General features: G+C 42.7%; 2 protein-coding genes across 3 annotated transcripts; one reads left to right on the top strand and one right to left on the bottom strand.

Moving 5' to 3' along the window:
• Positions 1-250: 250 nt before the first annotated feature.
• On the bottom strand, positions 251-5,731 carry pex16 (peroxisomal biogenesis factor 16). The gene is made up of 11 exons (XM_080458205.1): positions 5,365-5,731; positions 4,786-4,821; positions 4,233-4,309; positions 3,170-3,303; positions 2,990-3,090; positions 2,817-2,894; positions 2,534-2,695; positions 2,376-2,448; positions 2,026-2,145; positions 1,889-1,953; positions 251-960 (listed from the first exon to the last, which is right to left on the bottom strand). Exons 1-11 carry the CDS (start codon positions 5,495-5,497, stop codon positions 902-904), a joined length of 1,038 nt encoding a protein of 345 aa, XP_080314331.1. The 5' UTR covers positions 5,498-5,731; the 3' UTR covers positions 251-901.
• cars1 (cysteinyl-tRNA synthetase 1) lies at positions 5,589-18,302 on the top strand. 2 transcript variants are annotated; one of them, XM_080458203.1, is made up of 23 exons: positions 5,618-5,745; positions 8,211-8,438; positions 10,241-10,332; positions 10,902-10,990; positions 11,072-11,168; positions 11,268-11,366; positions 11,947-12,096; positions 12,320-12,460; positions 12,656-12,744; positions 12,841-12,962; positions 13,106-13,218; positions 13,293-13,421; positions 13,507-13,636; positions 13,811-13,914; positions 14,584-14,681; positions 15,139-15,328; positions 15,769-15,834; positions 16,054-16,135; positions 16,269-16,349; positions 17,082-17,149; positions 17,228-17,287; positions 17,363-17,446; positions 17,528-18,302. In XM_080458203.1, the coding sequence occupies exons 1-23, from the start codon at positions 5,724-5,726 to the stop codon at positions 17,654-17,656; spliced, it is 2,463 nt and encodes an 820-aa protein (XP_080314329.1). In that variant the 5' UTR covers positions 5,618-5,723; the 3' UTR covers positions 17,657-18,302. The 2 variants fall into 2 exon arrangements, with proteins under 2 accessions (XP_080314330.1, XP_080314329.1); XM_080458204.1 differs by lacking the exon at positions 8,211-8,438 and having other exon boundaries at positions 5,589-5,745.
• The last annotated feature ends 767 nt before the right edge of the window (positions 18,303-19,069 follow it).

Genomic DNA, 19,069 nt, shown 5'->3' with positions numbered 1-19,069 from the left:
TTTTTATGAATTGACGAAAGTATAAATTATAACTATATGCAGCTTTGCTGCACATGCATTAATTTTTATTTAGTTATAGTCCAGTCCAAATACATCATGAAAATTAATGATGACAGTTTTTCATCAATGAAATTGTCACATTAAAAGAAGAGCTTCTCTGCTGGTTATATGCTTTAAATTTATGGTAACTTTAATTTCTTAATATCAGAAGATCTGCTCATAAACAGAAACAAGATGGACAAGGCTCATTCATGTTGAATAAATCACTTTATTTTTCATATTAACAATATATCTGAAAAAATTTACATTGCAGTCGATTTATCTAGCGAAACTTGAAAAAAGTGACAAATGTTTTTGTGATTTTAAAGACGGGTCAAAAAAAAGTGTCAGTTTGAGCTTTAAAACCTTCAGGACCCCCGACTAAAGTCTGACGTCCCCCCACAGAGGCCCTGAACCACAGGTTGGAATCTATGCATTTAAATGAACTGAAAACATTGAATCAGAAAAAAAATGTCTTAAGTCAATTTCCCTCCAAAATTTTGAAAAAAAAAAAAAAAAAAAGTAGAAGATAGATTCACATTAAAATGTTTTCACCCTGCAGTCCGAGGCCGCCCAGTGGGACCACCAGGGGGCAGCAGACCTGATGGCGTGTCCTGCAGTTTGGATCAATCCCATTAGCTTCGGGTTTTTTTTTTAAACAAAACAACGGCAGACGGAACAAAAACAAAACAAACCATTTCCCGTCTTAACAGTTAGTGAGTTTCAGTGTCCGAAACGACACAGAAACTAAGCTGGATTTTTCCTTTCCAACATTTTTTCAGTTCAGTCACTTTTTTTTTTTTTTTTCAGCCATCTTGCCAAAGCGCCCCCTACAGGACACTGCAGCTTCTCCATTCTCCGTTTAACCCCAACTATAGAAATAAATCTTCTGCCAGGTGGGAAGGTATTCCATCAGAGGACCTAGAGAGAGAGAGAGGGGGGAATTATACTGTGAAATTGACTCTAAAATTCACATGAAAACTAAAAATCTGAGGCAAACAAATGTTTCTATTGTTAATAAAAATAGTAATCTAGAGTTAATTGTAAAAACTGAGCATTTTTCTCCCTCAAAAAATAAATAGTATTAATAGTTGTTCTTTTAAAAGAGAAAAAAAAAAAACAGGGAAATTGTCAAACTAATGTTTAGTCTCTCAGATTAAAGCTTCAAATATCTAAATAAAAACTTTTCACCACATCAGCCACATTAAGGACAGCACTGGCACCATCTTGTGGTGATGCCACATCATTACACCCCGTCAGTGAACGTAAGATGGCAGGAAAATCGTTTCATATTGTAGAAAAACTTGACAAATATTCGTAATATTAGCAAACTACAACGTCACTAAGGTTGTACTTCTTGTTTGAGGACATAGGGATTATATGATATGGTTATCAAAATGTGGGTATAATTATGAGTTTTCAGTTTTTTTAAATCATACATTTGCTTATTTGTATAGTGAAGTTAATTTGGGACCGTTTAGAAAAGTTTTCAGGAACGAATATTTCCTAAAAGTGGTACTATTTGTTCAACAGTCACAGTAAATAACTAGTACACTATGCTATATCTTCAGTTAAGAGTTTGTCTCTGGTGTAGATTTTGATTTGACCAAATGAGATTGAAGCTGAAACTTTATTGGAAAAAACCCCTCAAACATACAACTCTACATTTTGTGCAATTTTTAAGCTCAAACTCCAGAAATACAATCTAAATATGTCTAAATGTAGATTGTTGTGTTTTGAGAGAAATATGCTATTTTATAAGATTAAAAACAACAAATTGATGTAAAGAAAAGAGAACAAGATGTTTCAGGGTTCATGAGGTGCAGTGGACGATTTGGAAAGAACTCACGGGCCACCAGTCCGATTCCCGGAATGTTATCGGAGAGGATTCGCAGCAGGAGGAGGATCTTCTCCCTGCAGACGGGGCAGAAAGTCAGAGAACTGCCCCTCCTAACTCTACTGTCTGTGAGGCGTTCAGGGACTCACTGTGAATATGTGTCATAGAAGGGAGAGCGCAGCAGGTAATACAACAGGAGGAAGGTCCGCCTCTTCATCTCCGCCCGCTCCCACCGCCTCTCAAACCGAGTGTCACTGAGCATCGCCAAGCTGCAGGAGACAAACAGAGTGAGACATCACTGCTGCAGGAGACAGAGAGTGAGACATCACTGCCGGAAACGGAGACAGTGAGACATCACTGCTGTGTCTGCAAAATGTCTCAAAACTTCAGAGAAAGACTTTTCTTAAGAGAAAGACTCTCTTCGTCATGTATTATAATTTGTATGAGTTTGGTGGTGAGGAGGAGTGGTCTCCTGGTAGTCATGATCTTGTGGTCTCACCTGGACAGTTCCAGGGCTCCGGAGATGAGCCACGGTTTCCACGACTGTTTACCACAGAGACCGAGACAGAGTACTGCAGGTCGGAAGCGAGCATGTAAGGAAAACACACACACACACAAACAGACTTGTGTCCCGTTGTCACGGTGACGGAAGGATACGGTGGACTAGAGGACGGCTGATGTAAACAGACTCTGCGAGCGTCTCCTGCAGACCGAGCGGCGTGGGCCTGATGTTCAGATCCTCTTCAGAGCTCCTCCTCCTCCTGCTCCTCCTCTGAGGAGGAGGAGCAGCTCCCCACAGACGAGCCTGCAGGGACGAACCTGCAGAGGAGACACTGGCGAAATAAGGACTCGGTGGACACATGAGGAGGGATTTTCACCTCGAGTGCAGACAAAGGTTTCCCCGGGACCCCTGAGACTGACCCCGGGGACCAGGTCTTACCTTGGCCCAGCACCCGGACCGCCCGGCCTGACCTCTGACCCACGAAGCAGTCCTCGTCCTCCTGACCAGCTGATTGTTCTGTGGAGGACAGAGACGAGCCAGTGGGAGTGTGAAACCACCTACAGCGGGCAGGACCCCCGTCCTCCCCCCCATACACACAATGAAACACACACCTTCAGACACACACTGCGCTCCTCGGTCCAGAGGCATGATGGGAGGACTGGTCTGGATTCCACAGCGGTACCACAGAAGAAGAACGAGCCGGAACACCGCCCTGGAAGATGGAGGTTTCAGTCCTTGTGTGTGTGTGTGAGTGTGCGTGTGTGTGTGTGTGTACACACACATGAACATACTTGATGATGTGGATGAGTGTGATGACCACCCAGCGGCCTGCTTCTCCCCACAGCTTGCAGGCTCCGACCTCCAGGAAGACTTCCACATACTCCAGGACGGAGAGCCAGGTGAGCAGCTTCTGCTGGGACAGCGACTGACCGGAGAGGGGGGTGGGGTCAGAGGCCAGAAGGTCGCGGGAGGGGGCACTGTTAGCTTTAGTAGGTTCTTTCCTGTGTGTTTACTTTAACATTCGCATCAAGATCCGGTCGTCTTTAATAAATCAAGAAGTCTGAGGAAAACCTGACGCTGATAGAAGATTAGAAAATATCGACATGTTTCAGAGGGACACTTGTTAGATTTGTGCCTCATTAACCAGATTTTTTATCTGCAGATCTGAGTGACCACACGTGGAAATTTCAACATCCCAACGGTCAGAAAACACGTAATCTAACGACACAGCAAAAATCTGGCGTTCAAGGACCCGTTTTACACGACAACGTTTCACGTGGGACAACGGAAGTGCTGAATCCGGCACATTTATGGTAACCTCGTGAGGAGATGGCTTGTTCGTTAGTATGCACTGTCCCGTCCAAATAAACTAATAAATGAAATGAAAATGCATAATTTTTGCATTTTCATTTCAGAAAAGTTTCACATTTACATGGCGACATTTTGAAGAGGATGTCTCAAAACAACACTCTGGAGGCAAACATTGCTCTTATTGTCGACCTACTGAGCGTGAGCGGAACTATTCACTATGGCCGTGGTGCGCAGGACCAGTAGCAGCGTTTCAGAAAAGTTGCTTTTTCACACATCTACAAGGAGACGAAGCGTTTTCAGAGACTCCGGGCTCCGTTGTGGTGGAAACAGACCACCAAAACACTACAAAAGATTTCCGTTTTCACTTGAAAACTTTGTCGTGTACACGGGGCCTACATGTCCAAAAACTTGATTGACAGCACTGATTGTTTCAGGTGGCCACAGGGTGCATAAATCAAGAAAATAAAAATAAACTGAGCCTGGTCAGAGCCGGTGTGAAGAGAAAGAGCACTGTTATTTAGAACATGTTAAAGAACAGCTCACCTCCGGGAGGGAACATCGGAGTCCTTTACGTAGAATACTGTCGTTAAACAGCACCAGCAGGTTGGATGCAGAGTACACTGGAGAAAAAATAAAACTAAATTCAACTCAAGAAAATATCCCGACAGCAGCAGGACTAAAGCTGCTGACTCAGCTTTTACCAAACCCCACAAAACAAACTGACAGGCTGTGCTTTATAGATTATTCTACACGTTTAGCGTGAATAAATTCAATATCTTCAGCCTTTCCTCTTATGTGAGGTTCAGAAGAGTTACTAACAAACTGACAGTCTCATTTAAATAATCATAAAACGAAGAAAAAAGACAAAACCAACACTTTAGATTGGAAAGCAAAAAACAGCACAGCTCCAAACACACTTTTATACAGCAACAAAAATACACACACATAGTTCAGGATTTTTGATCACACTTTCTAAAAAAAAAATTGTATTCACAAGACCTTATAAGCAATCAATATTTTAATATATGAAAAAGATATTTCATGAGATTATGAGCTGAAACAAGTCGTCATGAAATAAACTTAACGTTTTACTCACCAAGTTCAGAGAGTTCGTGTGAATCTGCAAACCGACCTGAAAAAAGAAAACATTCAGAGATGCTTCTTTTTTCTTCAAATAAATCCACTTAGAAATTTATTTTTGATTAAAAACTGTAATACTGTAAATATTACTCCATTACAAATAAAAACAATCCTCCAAGAAAGCATTTTACAATGATTGTAAAATGTGCATTATCAAATAAAAAATAGGATTAAAAATGAATAAATACTCAATGTAGTTGAATGTGTATGCAAACAACCAGAAACCATCAACATGCTGAACAATTTTATGCTTTATGTTGAGCTTCTGAGGTTTTAATCTCGAGTTCAGCTGCCGAAAACTGTCTCCTGATCAGAGATTATTTATATCATCTGCAAACAAACAGTAGTTTTGAAATCCCATATATGTCATTGTTTTGGTTCCATTACTGTACCCTGTGGGACACCACCAGCCACGTCCAAGCATGATGATTTATGTGAACAGTATTATTTATTTCTGCTACCCCCCCCCCAGCAGGTAGTTACAGGTAACTGAAGGGTAGTTACAGGTAGTTGGGGTTAGTTACAGCGTGTTTACCTGCCAGTAGATATGACAGTGTTCTGACGGTGCTCTCCAGCTGCGCCGCGGCGGACGGATTCCTCCTCACATAGTCCCTGTAACGCTCGTAAACTCGGCTCACTCTGTCCACGTACTCCTTCAGGTGTTCCATGTCTGCACAGAAACCCTACAAACCGAGTGTTTTTTTATTTTTCCGGTTTTACTTCGAAACGTGGTCCGGCGCTGTTTACCGCCCCCCTCTGCTCCCTGGGACTGGGTCCGGCTACGATTACCGCCCCCCTGTCGACTAGGCTGCTGAACTTCAGTTCCGGCTGCGAGCCTCTTCCTTCCGGGCACGTTACTGTTGCATCAGCATCCAAAAACCATCCAGCGGGGAAATGTCCACCTCCGGAGACACAGGTACGGAGTTTTATCACATTTCCCCCGCACAAAACCTTGGGACTGAAGACTACTTTGTCCGAGGAGTTCGTCCGGCTCGTACCGGGCTGACAGGAGGCTCCAGTTAGCATTGTTAGCACGGTAATGAAGCCGTGAGCAGTTTAGCTGAAGCTAACCTGTCACTGAAGGACTTCTCAGGCAAAAACCTCTAATTTTTATCTAAATTAAGTCATTTTGATCAACATTTAAAAAGCTAACCTGTCAGTTGAAAACGTGTCAGCAAGGAACCCCACATTCAAATCTAAAGCAACTCATTTAACTCAATATTTATGAAGCTCCCCTGTCATTTAAAACCCTGCACATCTAAATCTAAATGAACTCACTTATTTCATCATTTAAAACCTGGCAGCCTTTTAAAATGCAACACCAGCTTTCACTTGGGCACATTTTCATCAACAACACGCTTATTAAGTGTTGGAAATGTATGTAAAGCTTGTCTTTGAGGCCCTTTTGTGTCATAAATATAAAATCCGTTTGGATAAATTTGATATGCATCAGGTTATAAAACACTTTAAGCTTTAATAACATGTAGATAAACAAAAATCAGGAAGAGACACCACATTCCCACATATATGTAATTTAAGAAATCATCACATACAGATCAGTAATTCTTCTAAGATTTCTTTTGAAAGAAAAAAATACATTTATTAAAACAAAACACCTGCATTTTAGCAGTAATCTGCAGAACTAGATTAAAAAGTTCAGATTTAGAGCTTGATTTTTATTTTATTTTTTAATCCATTCGGATTTCAGGTTATTTCTTAGATAACTTTATTCCATTTCTGTTACTTCTACTTTCTGTTCTCCTCCCACGTGTCCTTTTTTTTTTTTTTTTTTTTTTTTTTTTTTTTTTACTTTCTCCCCCAGGGCTTCTCTCTTTGAGAAGCGCCCTGATAAAACCTGAAAGTCTCGGATTTAATTAGTTTGTTCACTTCTTTGTTCACTCAGACGTTTATGATGATGTGTCCGACTCAGCCACACCTTTTTTTTTCTGTTTTCCTGCATTATTACCAACCCATTTAAACATGTAGCTTAATCAATACTAACAAATTGTTAGTTGTGATCTGATTTATTGATGTAAATAACAACTATTATGAATCCCTGGATACTTCCCTGTGGAACACCAGACGTGAAATTCACCGGATTTGAAGTATTAAAACAATCTTATGACTTTAATTCTTTTTTCTGAATCAGTAGTTAAAGAATTTTTTTTATTTGAAGCTGTACTAATGTTTTGAAGCAGTTTATAAGGTGTAAATAAATCAATGACTTTTAAGACTTTTTAGGAAAATCTTGGACTTTGAGACACACAATTATTTTGTTTTTCAAACCTCCAAACTGTCCATCTGGACAACAATCCAAAGATCTGGAAAACAATAAAATAATTATTAATGATTCTGATCTTTTTTTTTTTGCGTGTCGCTTTTACTCTTGTATTTGTTTTTGTGCTGTTTGTACAGCTTTATCATTACATCAGTCGCCTGTTTACACACCAACCGTCAATTGAAAACGGTATTGTTCTTTACATTTTCTTTATTCCAGCAAAGTTAGCACACACACACACTGAACAGTTGTATGTAAAGCTGCCAGCGTCTTGGTCCTTCGTGGCGTATGTCCTCTCAGTATCCGCGTGAAGAAATGTTCTCTACATTTTCAGATGATTGTGGTGAATGGCAGGAAATGTTGACTCGTTAAATTCTAACCGTCACTCTGAATTCTCCATTGTTATTCTTCATCTACTCACACATGAGCAGAGAAACTTTTTTATTGATCTCATGAGTTTCTCATTCTCAGTGACTGAATCGTGATGACATATAAACCATTTAAACTGGGGATGCAGCAATACCACTTTTTTAAAGTACTAACCTTTAGCTACTTGGTGATACTGCCTATCAATGCGAGTACGTCTTAACTTACTTGCTGTTAGTCACTTTAATCATATTTAGAATGCAGCATTGCTGGTGTGTGAGCCCAGAAAGTCTCTAGTGATTGAGTTGCTGGTGTTGTACTTGATAATTAGTCAGAACATAATTTACAGTCTGTCATACTTTTGTCATTGTCATTAATATAAAAGAAAATCTCGAAACTGCGGATATTGCTCGTCCTATCTTGTGGGCGAAGTTGCTGTAGGATGACATCACTTAATACTCACTGTGTTGTTTGAATTCTTCAACCAGTATTGGATGCAATACTGGTATCGGTGTATCCTTAATTGAAACTACCAAAGAGTTTTGCCAATTTCACTTGAAAACGTTGCAGGGTGAATGTGTGTGTGTGCGCATGTGTGTGTGTCGTCAGTAGTCCGTGGAGGCTCTTTGTTGGGTTTGCAGGGTCGTGGTGTCGGTTTAGCGGTGTGATGTGAGCAGGCAGCGTGCAGGGAAACATGTCTTCTCGGGTAACCACCGTGTGCCCTCTTGTCTCTGCAGCCTTTGAGTTTGGCTTCTTGCTGCAGATAGACGAGGAGGCCGCGCTGGCCGCGGCCCTGAATGACTACCTCAGCTCTCGCAGCTACCTGGCCGGGTTCGGCCCCTCGCAGGCCGACCTGGAAGCCTTTCGGCTCCTGGGCCGGCCCCCCGACCCGCTGCACGTCCACGCTCTGCGCTGGTTCAGACACATAGCCGCCCTGCAGCCGGACCTCCAGCCGGACGGCAGCAGTGAGTAGACAGAAGGAGACGCCAGGTCTGATGTGAGCTCCGAGTCCCAGCTATCAGCTTATCAGAGTTCAAACAGCACGACAGCAGCTGCTGCCAGAACACACCATCAGCCATAACACTGTGACTGGGGCCTCCGGGGGGTGGGTGGGTGTGTGGGGGGGGGGGTCTGATTGGTCCGCGCCGTGGTAACTCACAAATATAATTTTTTCTTAATGATGTCCTTTAATATGCAAAGTATTCTCTTGCATTTTGTTTCATCATTTAAAGGAAATTTAATTCAAATAGTGAGTTCAGGACAAAACATGAGCCCTGTTTATACTAGGGATGCACCATCACTTTTATTCCCCCCACCGATACCGGTGACTTTCTGCTTCTCACAACCGATGCTGGCACCGATAATAATTTGTCACAGCAAAAGAAAGGCAACGATGTCGGTTGGTTGTGTTGAAACTGCTAGACTTTTTTCCGCCTCTTGGCACTTCTGCTGAACATTTATTGCATTCTGCAATCACGTTGTCTTTTTCAGAAACGGTGAAAAATGGCGACGCCACGTTGACGCACCAATATGACGTAATGCGCACGACAACAGCGGGTGCTGTGCTAACGGGCTGCGCTAACGGTGTTGAGTTGCTGCTTTGAAGCTCTTCTGGAGTCTGTTGAATAATTTCCCAACTGCACTGAAGACTAAATTGGATCATGCAAGCGTGTCCCACCTCAGGTTGCTGCTGACAGAGGAACACCAACACACCTTCACACACAACTCACTGAAGACACAGAGACGCCAACAATCACTGCACAGCTCGTATGAATAGTGAAGCGAGACGTAAAGACCGTCTCCGGGTCCGATCCACCCCGATCAGGACCACAGAGAACACTTTGTGTCACGGCAATTCAATAGTAGCTCAGAGAGGAAAAGAAGCTGCAGGTGGAGCGCAGACCTGTGGTTATAATGTTATGGCTGATTGGTGGAAGTGTGTGGAAGTGAATCTTGCACATGCATGTCTGTGAAAAAGGACAAACTGAGACGAGGTGTGATGTTTTGGATTCGGCATGTTTTCGTCTCATCGTAACTCCTCGGCCTTCATGAGATCTATAAACTTCAAACTCTGTCAGGCGGCCGAGGAACTGAGCTCTGTGTTCATCACCGTGACACTGCCCGAACACCGAAACCATGCAGAGGCCAAAGACTAATTGGACTATTAATCAGATTGAATTAGAGCTTAAACCCAGAGTCATACCTACCAATGTTTACACAGCATGTTTGTCTGAGCAGCAGTGTGTCGGTTCAGGAGGCGTAAATGGGAGCAAAATTATAGAGCATCTTCCTGGTTTATAGATGTTTGGTAAATAGGTTTGCTAGATGGTTTTTGCCCCGGGAGACGGACGGGTGTGGGTGAGAGTGGGCGTGTCCTCCAGAGTTTTAGCCAATCAGAGATGCTCCACAGAGTTGATCTGGTGTCGTCTATCGGACAAAGTTTAGGAACCTTTGACATAAATGTCTTTTTTTTTTTCCTTAAATTTGATTTTTGTCCTCGATCTGTGATTCATTGTGACTTAATCTGGAGAATTAACTCTGGAGGAAACATTGTTATGGACTTGAAAATTGGTTCTGACATGAAAAGAATGAAGGTTTTGCATCTGCGTGTATCTGAATTGTTGCATCATTCAAAGAGTCTGGGAGCATGTCGGACTTCCACGTCACTCATTAACTCATAAATAATAATCCGACTGGACGTTGATCCCTCCATTAATCCCTGAAGGTTATCAGTCCCATGAGTCTTGTTGTTTCTCATTGTTTCCAGTGAAAGGGAAGCGGGTCCAGCCTCCCTGGTCTCCTCCAGCAGGAACTCCCGTCCCCCTGCTCCGCCTCTACAACAGCCTGACCAGAACCAAGGTCAGAACCAGCTCAGCTCCACACTCGCATCTCGTCTTCTGTTCAGTAAACCAAGGAGGAGCCTCGTTAATCCAGAACCAACTCAGAACTACTAAACATGTCCCAGTGGACATTTGTGGCTATAACAGCTGTGATTAGCAATAGCATTCTTAAATAACTCAAACGGATAACATCCAGATTATAGAGCATCTTCCTCCACTAACATCCAGATTATAGAGCATCTTCCTTCTCTAACATCCAGATTATAGAGCATCTTCCCCCACTAACATCCAGATTATAGAGCATGTTCCTTCTCTAACATCCAGATTATAGAGCATCTTCCCCCGAATTAACATCCAGATTATAGAGCACCGTCCATCCATTAACATCCAGATTATAGATCATCTTCCTCCCATTGATATTCAGATTATATAGCATCTTTCTCCTAACTAACATCCAGATTATAGAGGATCTTCCTCCCATTAACATTCAGATCTTCTTTACAGATCTGTTTTCCAGCTGGTCAGTATCAGATTGGGATTAGATTAGTGTTAGTTAGCTGTTTAAAGTGGTTTGTGTTTGTGTTTCAGGAGCCGTTCGTTCCTCAGAAGGGGAACAAAGTGACGTGGTACTGCTGCGGACCGACGGTGTACGATGCTTCACACATGGGACACGCCAGGTAACTAACACTCCGTCACCAAGCGGAGAGTTCAGAGTTCACCCCGCTCCGTGTCTCACTTCGCTCCGTGTCTCGTTTCAGATCCTACATCTCTTTTGATATTCTGCGGCGGATACTGAGGGATTACTTCAAGTACGACGTCCTGTACTGCATTAACATCACAGACATCGACGACAAGGTGAGTCAGGACGAGTTCCCCTGGTGGATTCACACTGCAGTGACACGGCACAAGGAAGTGGTTAAAGAAATAACGTTTGTTTGGTTTTGTTTGTTTCAGATTATCAAACGAGCTCGTCAGAACTTCCTGCTGGATCAGTACAAGGAGAAGAAACCACAAGCAGCTCAGATCCTGAAGGACGTCCTCACAGCCAGAGAGGTCTTTTTTACACACACACACAGACACACACACACACACACACACACACACACACACACACACACACACACACACACGCTTTGGTCCAGTTTCATCAATGGGTTAGAAAATAGTATTTATTTATTTATTTATTTATTTATTTAATGTCTTTTATTAATTAAAATACTTCTAACAAAACAAAGATGAGCTGTTTTTTTAATAAACATTCAAACATTAAATAAACATAAAAATAAATAAATCCTATTTTAAAAAATAATGAAGTGGCGAAAGACATTTAAGGAGATTAAAGTTTAATTGGTTTACTACTTTTTGGTCCGTTTTTTTAAATAAATTTTTTCACAGGTCACAAATGAAAACAAGAATATTTTGAATACAAATATTTACATTCTTGATTCAATCGATTTTATTGTTTTTAATAAACATGATTAATAACAAAGTAATTGTAATATATCCTCAGATCTGTGAGATTTTTTATTATTTTTTATTTAATTCATGACCTACAAAACTAAAATCCTGAGTCTTTCTGTTGTTTTGTTGATTATTGATTGATTGTAATTTATTACCCTCCTTGTGTTTTCAGCCCTTCCAGGCTGTCCTGTCCTCCACCACAGACCCCGATAAGAAGCAGATGTTGGACAGACTGGACGCCGCCGTCTCCGCCGCCCTGCAGCCGCTGCAGGCCGCCATGAACCGGCAGGCCGCGGCGGACGAGATCCAGCCTCTGGCTCAGGTCCGACCGGCTCCGGGTCGCTTTGATCACAGAACTAGAACCTGGAGGCAATGTTTGAAACAAAGCAGAGTTCTTATTGTTATCAGTTTAGGGTTTATGTACTTCAGGACTTTACCACTTTTAATTTCAAAAGTAGTTCTTATTATATTAAAAGACATTTGTAGAATTAATTTAATGGATGTTATTGATGGATTTTAAATGTGTTTTTCTACCTGATCCTTAGGTGTTGCTGGACAGCTCGAAGGACCTGCTCGCTGATTGGTTGGACCAACAGTTCGGGAGTCAGGTCACGGAGAACTCCATCTTCTCCACTCTGCCTAAATACTGGGAGGGAGAGTACCACCGGGACATGGAGGCTCTCAATGTACGATGAAACGTCTGACTGGAAGTTGAGCCATTGAGCTGAAAGCTAATGCTAAAGCTAACAGGAGCAGAGTATGAAGCCCACAGGAAACTGGGTTACTCATGTTATTTTTAGTAATCACTTACTTGTGTATTGTGTTTGGAGCCACTCGTGTTTTCAGACTGTGGTCTCAGTTCTCCTGTGGTTCCTCCTCAGGTTCTTCCCCCCGACGTCCTGACCCGGGTCAGCGAGTACGTCCCAGAGATCGTGGACTTCGTCAGGAAAATCATCTCCAACGGTTACGGGTGAGGAAAGCCGTCCTCTGAGAGTAGACGGCTGCTGCAGCGCTGCTTCTGTTGGTCTAACATCTCACGCTCTGCCTCTCTCTCTCTCTCTTTCAGGTACGAGTCAAACGGCTCGGTTTACTTTGACACCGCCCGGTTCGATTCCAATCCGCATCATTCATATGCCAAGTTGGTTCCAGAAGCTGTCGGGGACCAGAAAGCTTTGCAGGAAGGAGAAGGTACAGAATTGCGCTGCTGGCAGGATTCAGCATGATTTCTTCTCCTCCTCACACTCCTCTGTTCTGTAGTTTCCATGACGTGAAGATTAAAAGTGTTTTTTAAGAGGAGTGTCCAGTGACGGTTCTTCTAACGCGTTCCCCAGGTGACCTGAGCATCTCTGCAGACAGACTGAGTGAGAAAAAGTCCCAGAACGACTTTGCCCTGTGGAAAGCCTCCAAACCCGGAGAGCCTTCGTGGGACTCGCCGTGGGGGAAGGTGAGAATGCACACCCGCCCTTTCTCCTCCTCACATCTCCAGAAAAAGCTTTGATTCATTGGATGTGGTCTCAGGGACGCCCCGGGTGGCACATCGAGTGCTCCGCCATGGCCGGCTCCATCCTCGGGGAGTCCATGGACATCCACGGCGGAGGCTTCGACCTCCGGTTCCCCCATCACGATAACGAGTTGGCTCAGTCCGAGGTGAGGGAATCAACGTTCACACTTTGGTTCGCTTGAATCGTGTGAAAGGAGGTGGGACAAAAACAACTGATGGTTTCTCCCACAGGCCTTCTTCCAGAACGATTACTGGGTCCGTTACTTTCTACACACGGGACATTTGACAATAGCCGGCTGCAAGATGTCCAAGTCTCTGAAGAACTTCATCACCATCAAAGACGCCTTGTCCAAGAACACAGGTGAGTCGCACGCTTTTCAACTTCTTTGAAGCTCAAGCTCTAACTTGTCATGAAAACCTGAACTCGGTTCGTTCAGCGGGTTGAGTTCTTTTCCAGGTTTTGAGGGAAACACGGTGTGAATGAGTGTAAAAGATGAGTGGGACGGTAACGGCTGCTCTGCTGCTCCTCACACAGCCCGTCAACTCCGTCTGGCCTTCCTCATGCATTCCTGGAAAGACACCCTGGATTACTCCTCCAACACCATGGAGTCGGCCGTGCAGTACGAGAGGTTCATGAACGTGGGTCAAAACAACTTCCTTCATCCACTTTTTAGTTCTGTTGTTAAAGCAAACATCGTACAACATTCTACGGGATCATGAAAAAAAAAAAAAAAAGCTTTGTACTTGTTTTTGTTCAGGATCAGACATTCACGATGTCAGGCTCGTTCACGCCACAACGTTCCAGGTGAAAACGTGTCATTTCTAAAAAGTTTCACGTTGAGACGTTTTAAAAATGTCAATTTTAAGATGGACACACACGAGCCGTGGTGAGCAGGTGCGGTAGCAGCGTTCAAGAAACATTGCGTTTTCATTCGTTTCCACGGAGACGGGAGTTGAGGAGTTGAGGAGTTTTCAAGGAGTTTTCAAGGAGTTTTCAAGGAGTTCTGACTTAGGAGCCGTTTTATTTTTCAAAAGTTGCATTTTCACGTGTAACGGGGCCTTAGTTAAAGCTGTAAAATCAACAGTGATGTTTTAGAGTATCGAACTAAAACGTCTCACTCAATAAGTTTGATATCTGAACCATCGATGAGCTGAGGTTTTATATTCCCGTCATGATTTCAGTTTGTTGACTTTTTTTGTCGTCTTATTTCTTTTTCTGTGTGATTGTGCCTCCGATATCATGTTGCTATGGTGATAATACGGACGACATGAATTGCAGGTTTGTCTTTCTTCTTCTTCTCCCAACAGGAGTTTTTCCTGAACGTGAAGGATGTACTGCGAGCGCCCACAGACATCACGGGTCAGTTTGAGAAGTGGGAGGCAGCCGAGTTGGAGCTCAACAACAGGTGAGGAATCCTGGAAACCTGTCGAATCGCTCTTCTTCTTTTAGGTTTTCACATATGAAGCTTCTAAAAATATTAATAATCTAGTTCAGGAAGTTAATAAAGAGTTGGACTTTCTGCTCTTTTTCTTGTGCAGATTTACAAAAATGTCCTCTGATGTGAACAAATGGTAGAAATGCATACAAATCAATAAAGAATTATACACGCAGACAAAAACATAACCTCCGCCCCAACACTCGGTTGCAAATGTAACCAACAGCATCAACTAGTGGCCCAACCATCTAACTACATCATGTTTTCAAAACTTTGCTCACACGAAAACGCAAAAACCTCAAGTTTTCTCTTGAACCGTTGTTATTTAAACGGGACCTTAAGATGGACAGTTGTTCTGAGGTGATTCTCAAGGTCAGATCAAACTTATGTTTTGTGTGTGTGTGTGTGTGTGTGTGTGTGTGTGTAGTTTCTACGACAGGAAGTGTGCCATCCACGAGGCTTTGTGCGATAACGTGGACACTCGCACGGCCATGGAGGAGATGAGGCTGCTGGTGAGCCACAGCAACAGTTACATCGCCGGCAGGAAGAGTGAGAAGCTGCGGCCCAACCGGCTGCTGGTGGAGAGCGTGGCCTCGTACCTCACCAACATGCTGAAGGTCTGCACATCCAGGACACACACCACACACACCCCTACCACAAAGACTCAAAATTACTAGACTCACAAACATGAGTACAATGAGACTCAACAAAGTGATCCAAGAATGAACACCAAGTGTTGCAGAACTGACAGCAGCCACTAGATGGCAGCACAAGTCCAACTTTGTTCCTCAGAGGAAGAAAGTAGTTTTTGCTTGTTAAAATAACTCCAGAATTACCCATCAACATTAGACACAGACTGAGCAGAAATACACAGGAAACACGTCAAAGACACTAATAAATCAGCGTTTTAAGTGACCCCGACCAACAATCGCATTTTCACTTAAAACAGCCCTTTAAAGTGACGATGATTTGAGCGGTTAGCATTCAGTTTTTAGTCCGTTTTTATCGTGATTGTGTGACTTTTTGTTGTTTCTGATCCTTTCTTTTTTTTTTAAAGATCTTTGGAGCGATCGAAGGATCCGAGTCGATCGGTTTCCCCGTGGGACAAAGTCAGAGTGTGGACGTGAGTTTTTACACAACTTGTTTCTGAAATGCTCTATCACTACTAACAGATTACTTTTATCTGAGTAGTTACTGAATTAACTGTAACGAAACAGTTTTTTTTCTGTTAGGAGCAGCCAGTTAGCATTAGCCTGTATCCACAGTAGCTGTTAGCATTATGTTGTCGTTTACAGTGACTCTGTATCAAGTATTTTCAGAATGTCTTCATGTTGGTCCTCAGCTGGAGAGCGCGGTGATGCCGTACCTCGCTGTTCTGTCAGATTTCAGAGAAAGCGTTCGGAGGATCGCCCGAGAGAAGAAAGGTGACGTCCGCTCTCTCTCTCTCTCTCTCTCTCTCTCTCTCTCTCTCTCTCTCTCTCTCTCTCTCTCTCTCTCTCTCATAGAAATCCACTCAGATTACAGATTACTTGATATTGTGTAATCTGTCCTCCTCAGTGACGGAGCTGCTGCAGCTCTGCGATGTGGTTCGAGACGAGACGTTGCCTGAACTCGGAGTGCGGCTGGAGGACCATGAAGGTAAAAAAACACTGGTAATCTGTGTGGAATAACTCCGTAATCTGGATTCTCTTTAACTTCGGGTCTGTGTTTAGTCCCCAAAACTGTTTAATTTATAGGAAGAGCTGGAACCCAGAAACAAGGAGAAAATAACTTAACACTACTCAAGAAATAATGAATTATACAGGGAAAAATGTAAGAAATAAATGATTAAAACTGTGCAGATTTTATTGAAAGAAAAGAAAGGGACAAATTGAAAAAAGAAAAGGAAAACAAAGAAAAAAAAAAAAGTTTAAATGTCGAGGCTGTAACATCAAGAAACTCGGAGCAGCTTTGAACTGAAGATATGAACTACAAGCATTTGCAATATATAAACTATAAACAGTTAAGAGTCTAAAATAGCTAAAGCAAGAAAATCCATTTAAATAAAGAATGGCTCCAAAAATAGTATAAAAAAGTATATTAAAATAACTAAATCGTTGCTGACAGAAATTATTTTAACATGTTTTTATTATTTTGTGTGAAATGGTGAAAAGTGATCTTTTTGGTTTATTCCAATAGAGTTTTCCTCTAATTGTCTTATTGTTGGTTCTATATCGTTAAAATTGAAGTTAAAAATATGTTTCATTTGAATTCTGGATAAAAACTGGGTCACTCTGTTGAGATTATGCTTCACAATCTGAAATCAGTTTCATGTGTCGTCGAGTAGAAGATGCTACTAGACAAGAGCTGACAGCTTGATGTGATTTCCAGGTCTGCCCACGGTGGTGAAGCTGGTGGATAAAGAGACTTTACTGAAGGAGAAAGAAGAGAAGAAGAAGGTAAAATACAATGTTTTTAATGGCGCTCTGCATCCCTTCGTCTTTTCCCTGACGACAGTCCATGTTGTTGTCCGTCAGATGGAAGAAGAGAAGAAGAAGAAGAGAGAGGAAGCTGCGAGGAAGAAGCAGGAGCAGGAGGTCAGAGTCGTCTGCATCCAGGAGAAACTCCAGGTCACTCCGACTCGCTCACTCTTCCTTCTCTCTCTCTTTCAGACGGCCAAACTGGCCAAGATGAAGATCCCTCCTTCTGAGATGTTCCGCAAAGAAACCGACAAATATTCCACCTTCGACGAGACGGTAAACTTCCCCAATTATTTCCCCCCAGATAAACTCGTGATCCTGGATCTGAACTCTGAGGGTGTTTTTCTCCCCTCGCAGGGTTTTCCCACTCACGACGCTGAAGGGAAGGAGGTCAGCAAAGGACAAGCCAAGAAGCTGCGGAAGCTGTACGAGGCGCAGGAGAAGCTGCATAACGAATATCTTCAGACGCACCACAACGGAAACTGACGGTCTACAGAGGGTCTACAGACCGTCTTTGACCTGGAGCCAGCATCTGGACCGAGTCTTCTCTCCATCCACAGTCTTTTCTTGATCATATCGGGTGCAACTTCACTTCTGGCAGACTCGCTTCTGCTTCAGACTGAACTTTCACTGAAAATAAAAATGAAGTTTTAATGTGAGTAAATCTGCTTCCTCGATGTTCTGTAATAGTGGCGGTGGGATTAAAGATTGAAGATCACACTTTGTACCGCAAGGGTTTACCGTCATTTACAAGTAAAATGGTTCTGCAAGTCTTCACGGAAGCTGTTGTTCTTCTAAGTCTCCTTTGAATCATCGTCGGCACTAAAAACGGAAACCCTACCTGTGCTGTGGTTCTCATGACCCGGATGAAAAAGCAGCAGTGGAGAGACTCCAGAGATCAGCGCAGACGAAAGGGAGATGGAGACTCATAAACTGCATTTAACACAGAAACATTTTTTAACATGAATCCAGTAAAAATCTACAGACTGGTGGCCACATTGTGGCGTCAAAGCTCTACCACTGTGGTGCTTTAAGTACCCGTAGAAATCATATTCCACTGTTAGCCGGGTACCATGTTGAACTCGCGCACCCTTTTCCCTCAGGCCTCGTTTAAACGACAATGATTTAAATGAAAACGCTTCTTTTTTTTGTGCAGTTTTGTTCCAGAAAAGTTTCAACATTTTCAAAATGTCTGTTTCAATGGAAACGCTGAAAACGATATAGTTGGCATGCTTGAAACCACACAAATATGCGTACAAAGAACAAAACGCTATAAACTTCAACAATGGGAGGACACGGACATTCGTATGGAAAGACGTTCAAGTTGGAGTGTTATTACAGTGACTACCAAATCCCAGGAGAATACAGACAAGAGTCATGACACTGGAGGAAAACGGTGTTATTGTTCATCTACTGAGCATGTGCAGAAGAATTATTCACTATGGTCGTGGTGCACATGGCCAGTAGCAGCATTTCAGAAATGTTGTGGTTTCCACGCAGCCCGGAGTCAGGGTGTTTTCATAAAGTTAAGTTTCACTGACTCTGAGTATTGTGGTCATCTCAACAGACCCACAAAACACGATAGTTTTCTGTTTCCACTTCAAATCGCTGCTGTGTAAACGGGCCGTCAGACAGCTGCAGTTTGTTTATTCATCTTCTAAACCACTTTATTCAGCTCAAGAATCTCGGCTGAGGGTGAAACTGATTCTACCTGTACAAATCCAACAGGACACACTCACACCTACAGGACATTTTTAGAACACCACTTCCTGCAGTGCATTATGACACCCGAAGCAATGAATGTCCTCTTTAAATGTATCTGGATTAATCAATCAGAGAGAGAGAGATTATTACAAAAATCTTGCAAGCATCGAAATTCAATTAAATTCCAAATGCATG

This window comes from Lipophrys pholis (assembly GCF_963383615.2).
Source record: "Lipophrys pholis genome assembly, chromosome: 2".
Taxonomy (NCBI): Eukaryota; Metazoa; Chordata; class Actinopteri; order Blenniiformes; family Blenniidae; genus Lipophrys; species Lipophrys pholis.
Note: the sequence above shows the minus strand (reverse complement) of the source record. Positions and strands in the feature narration are given on the sequence as shown.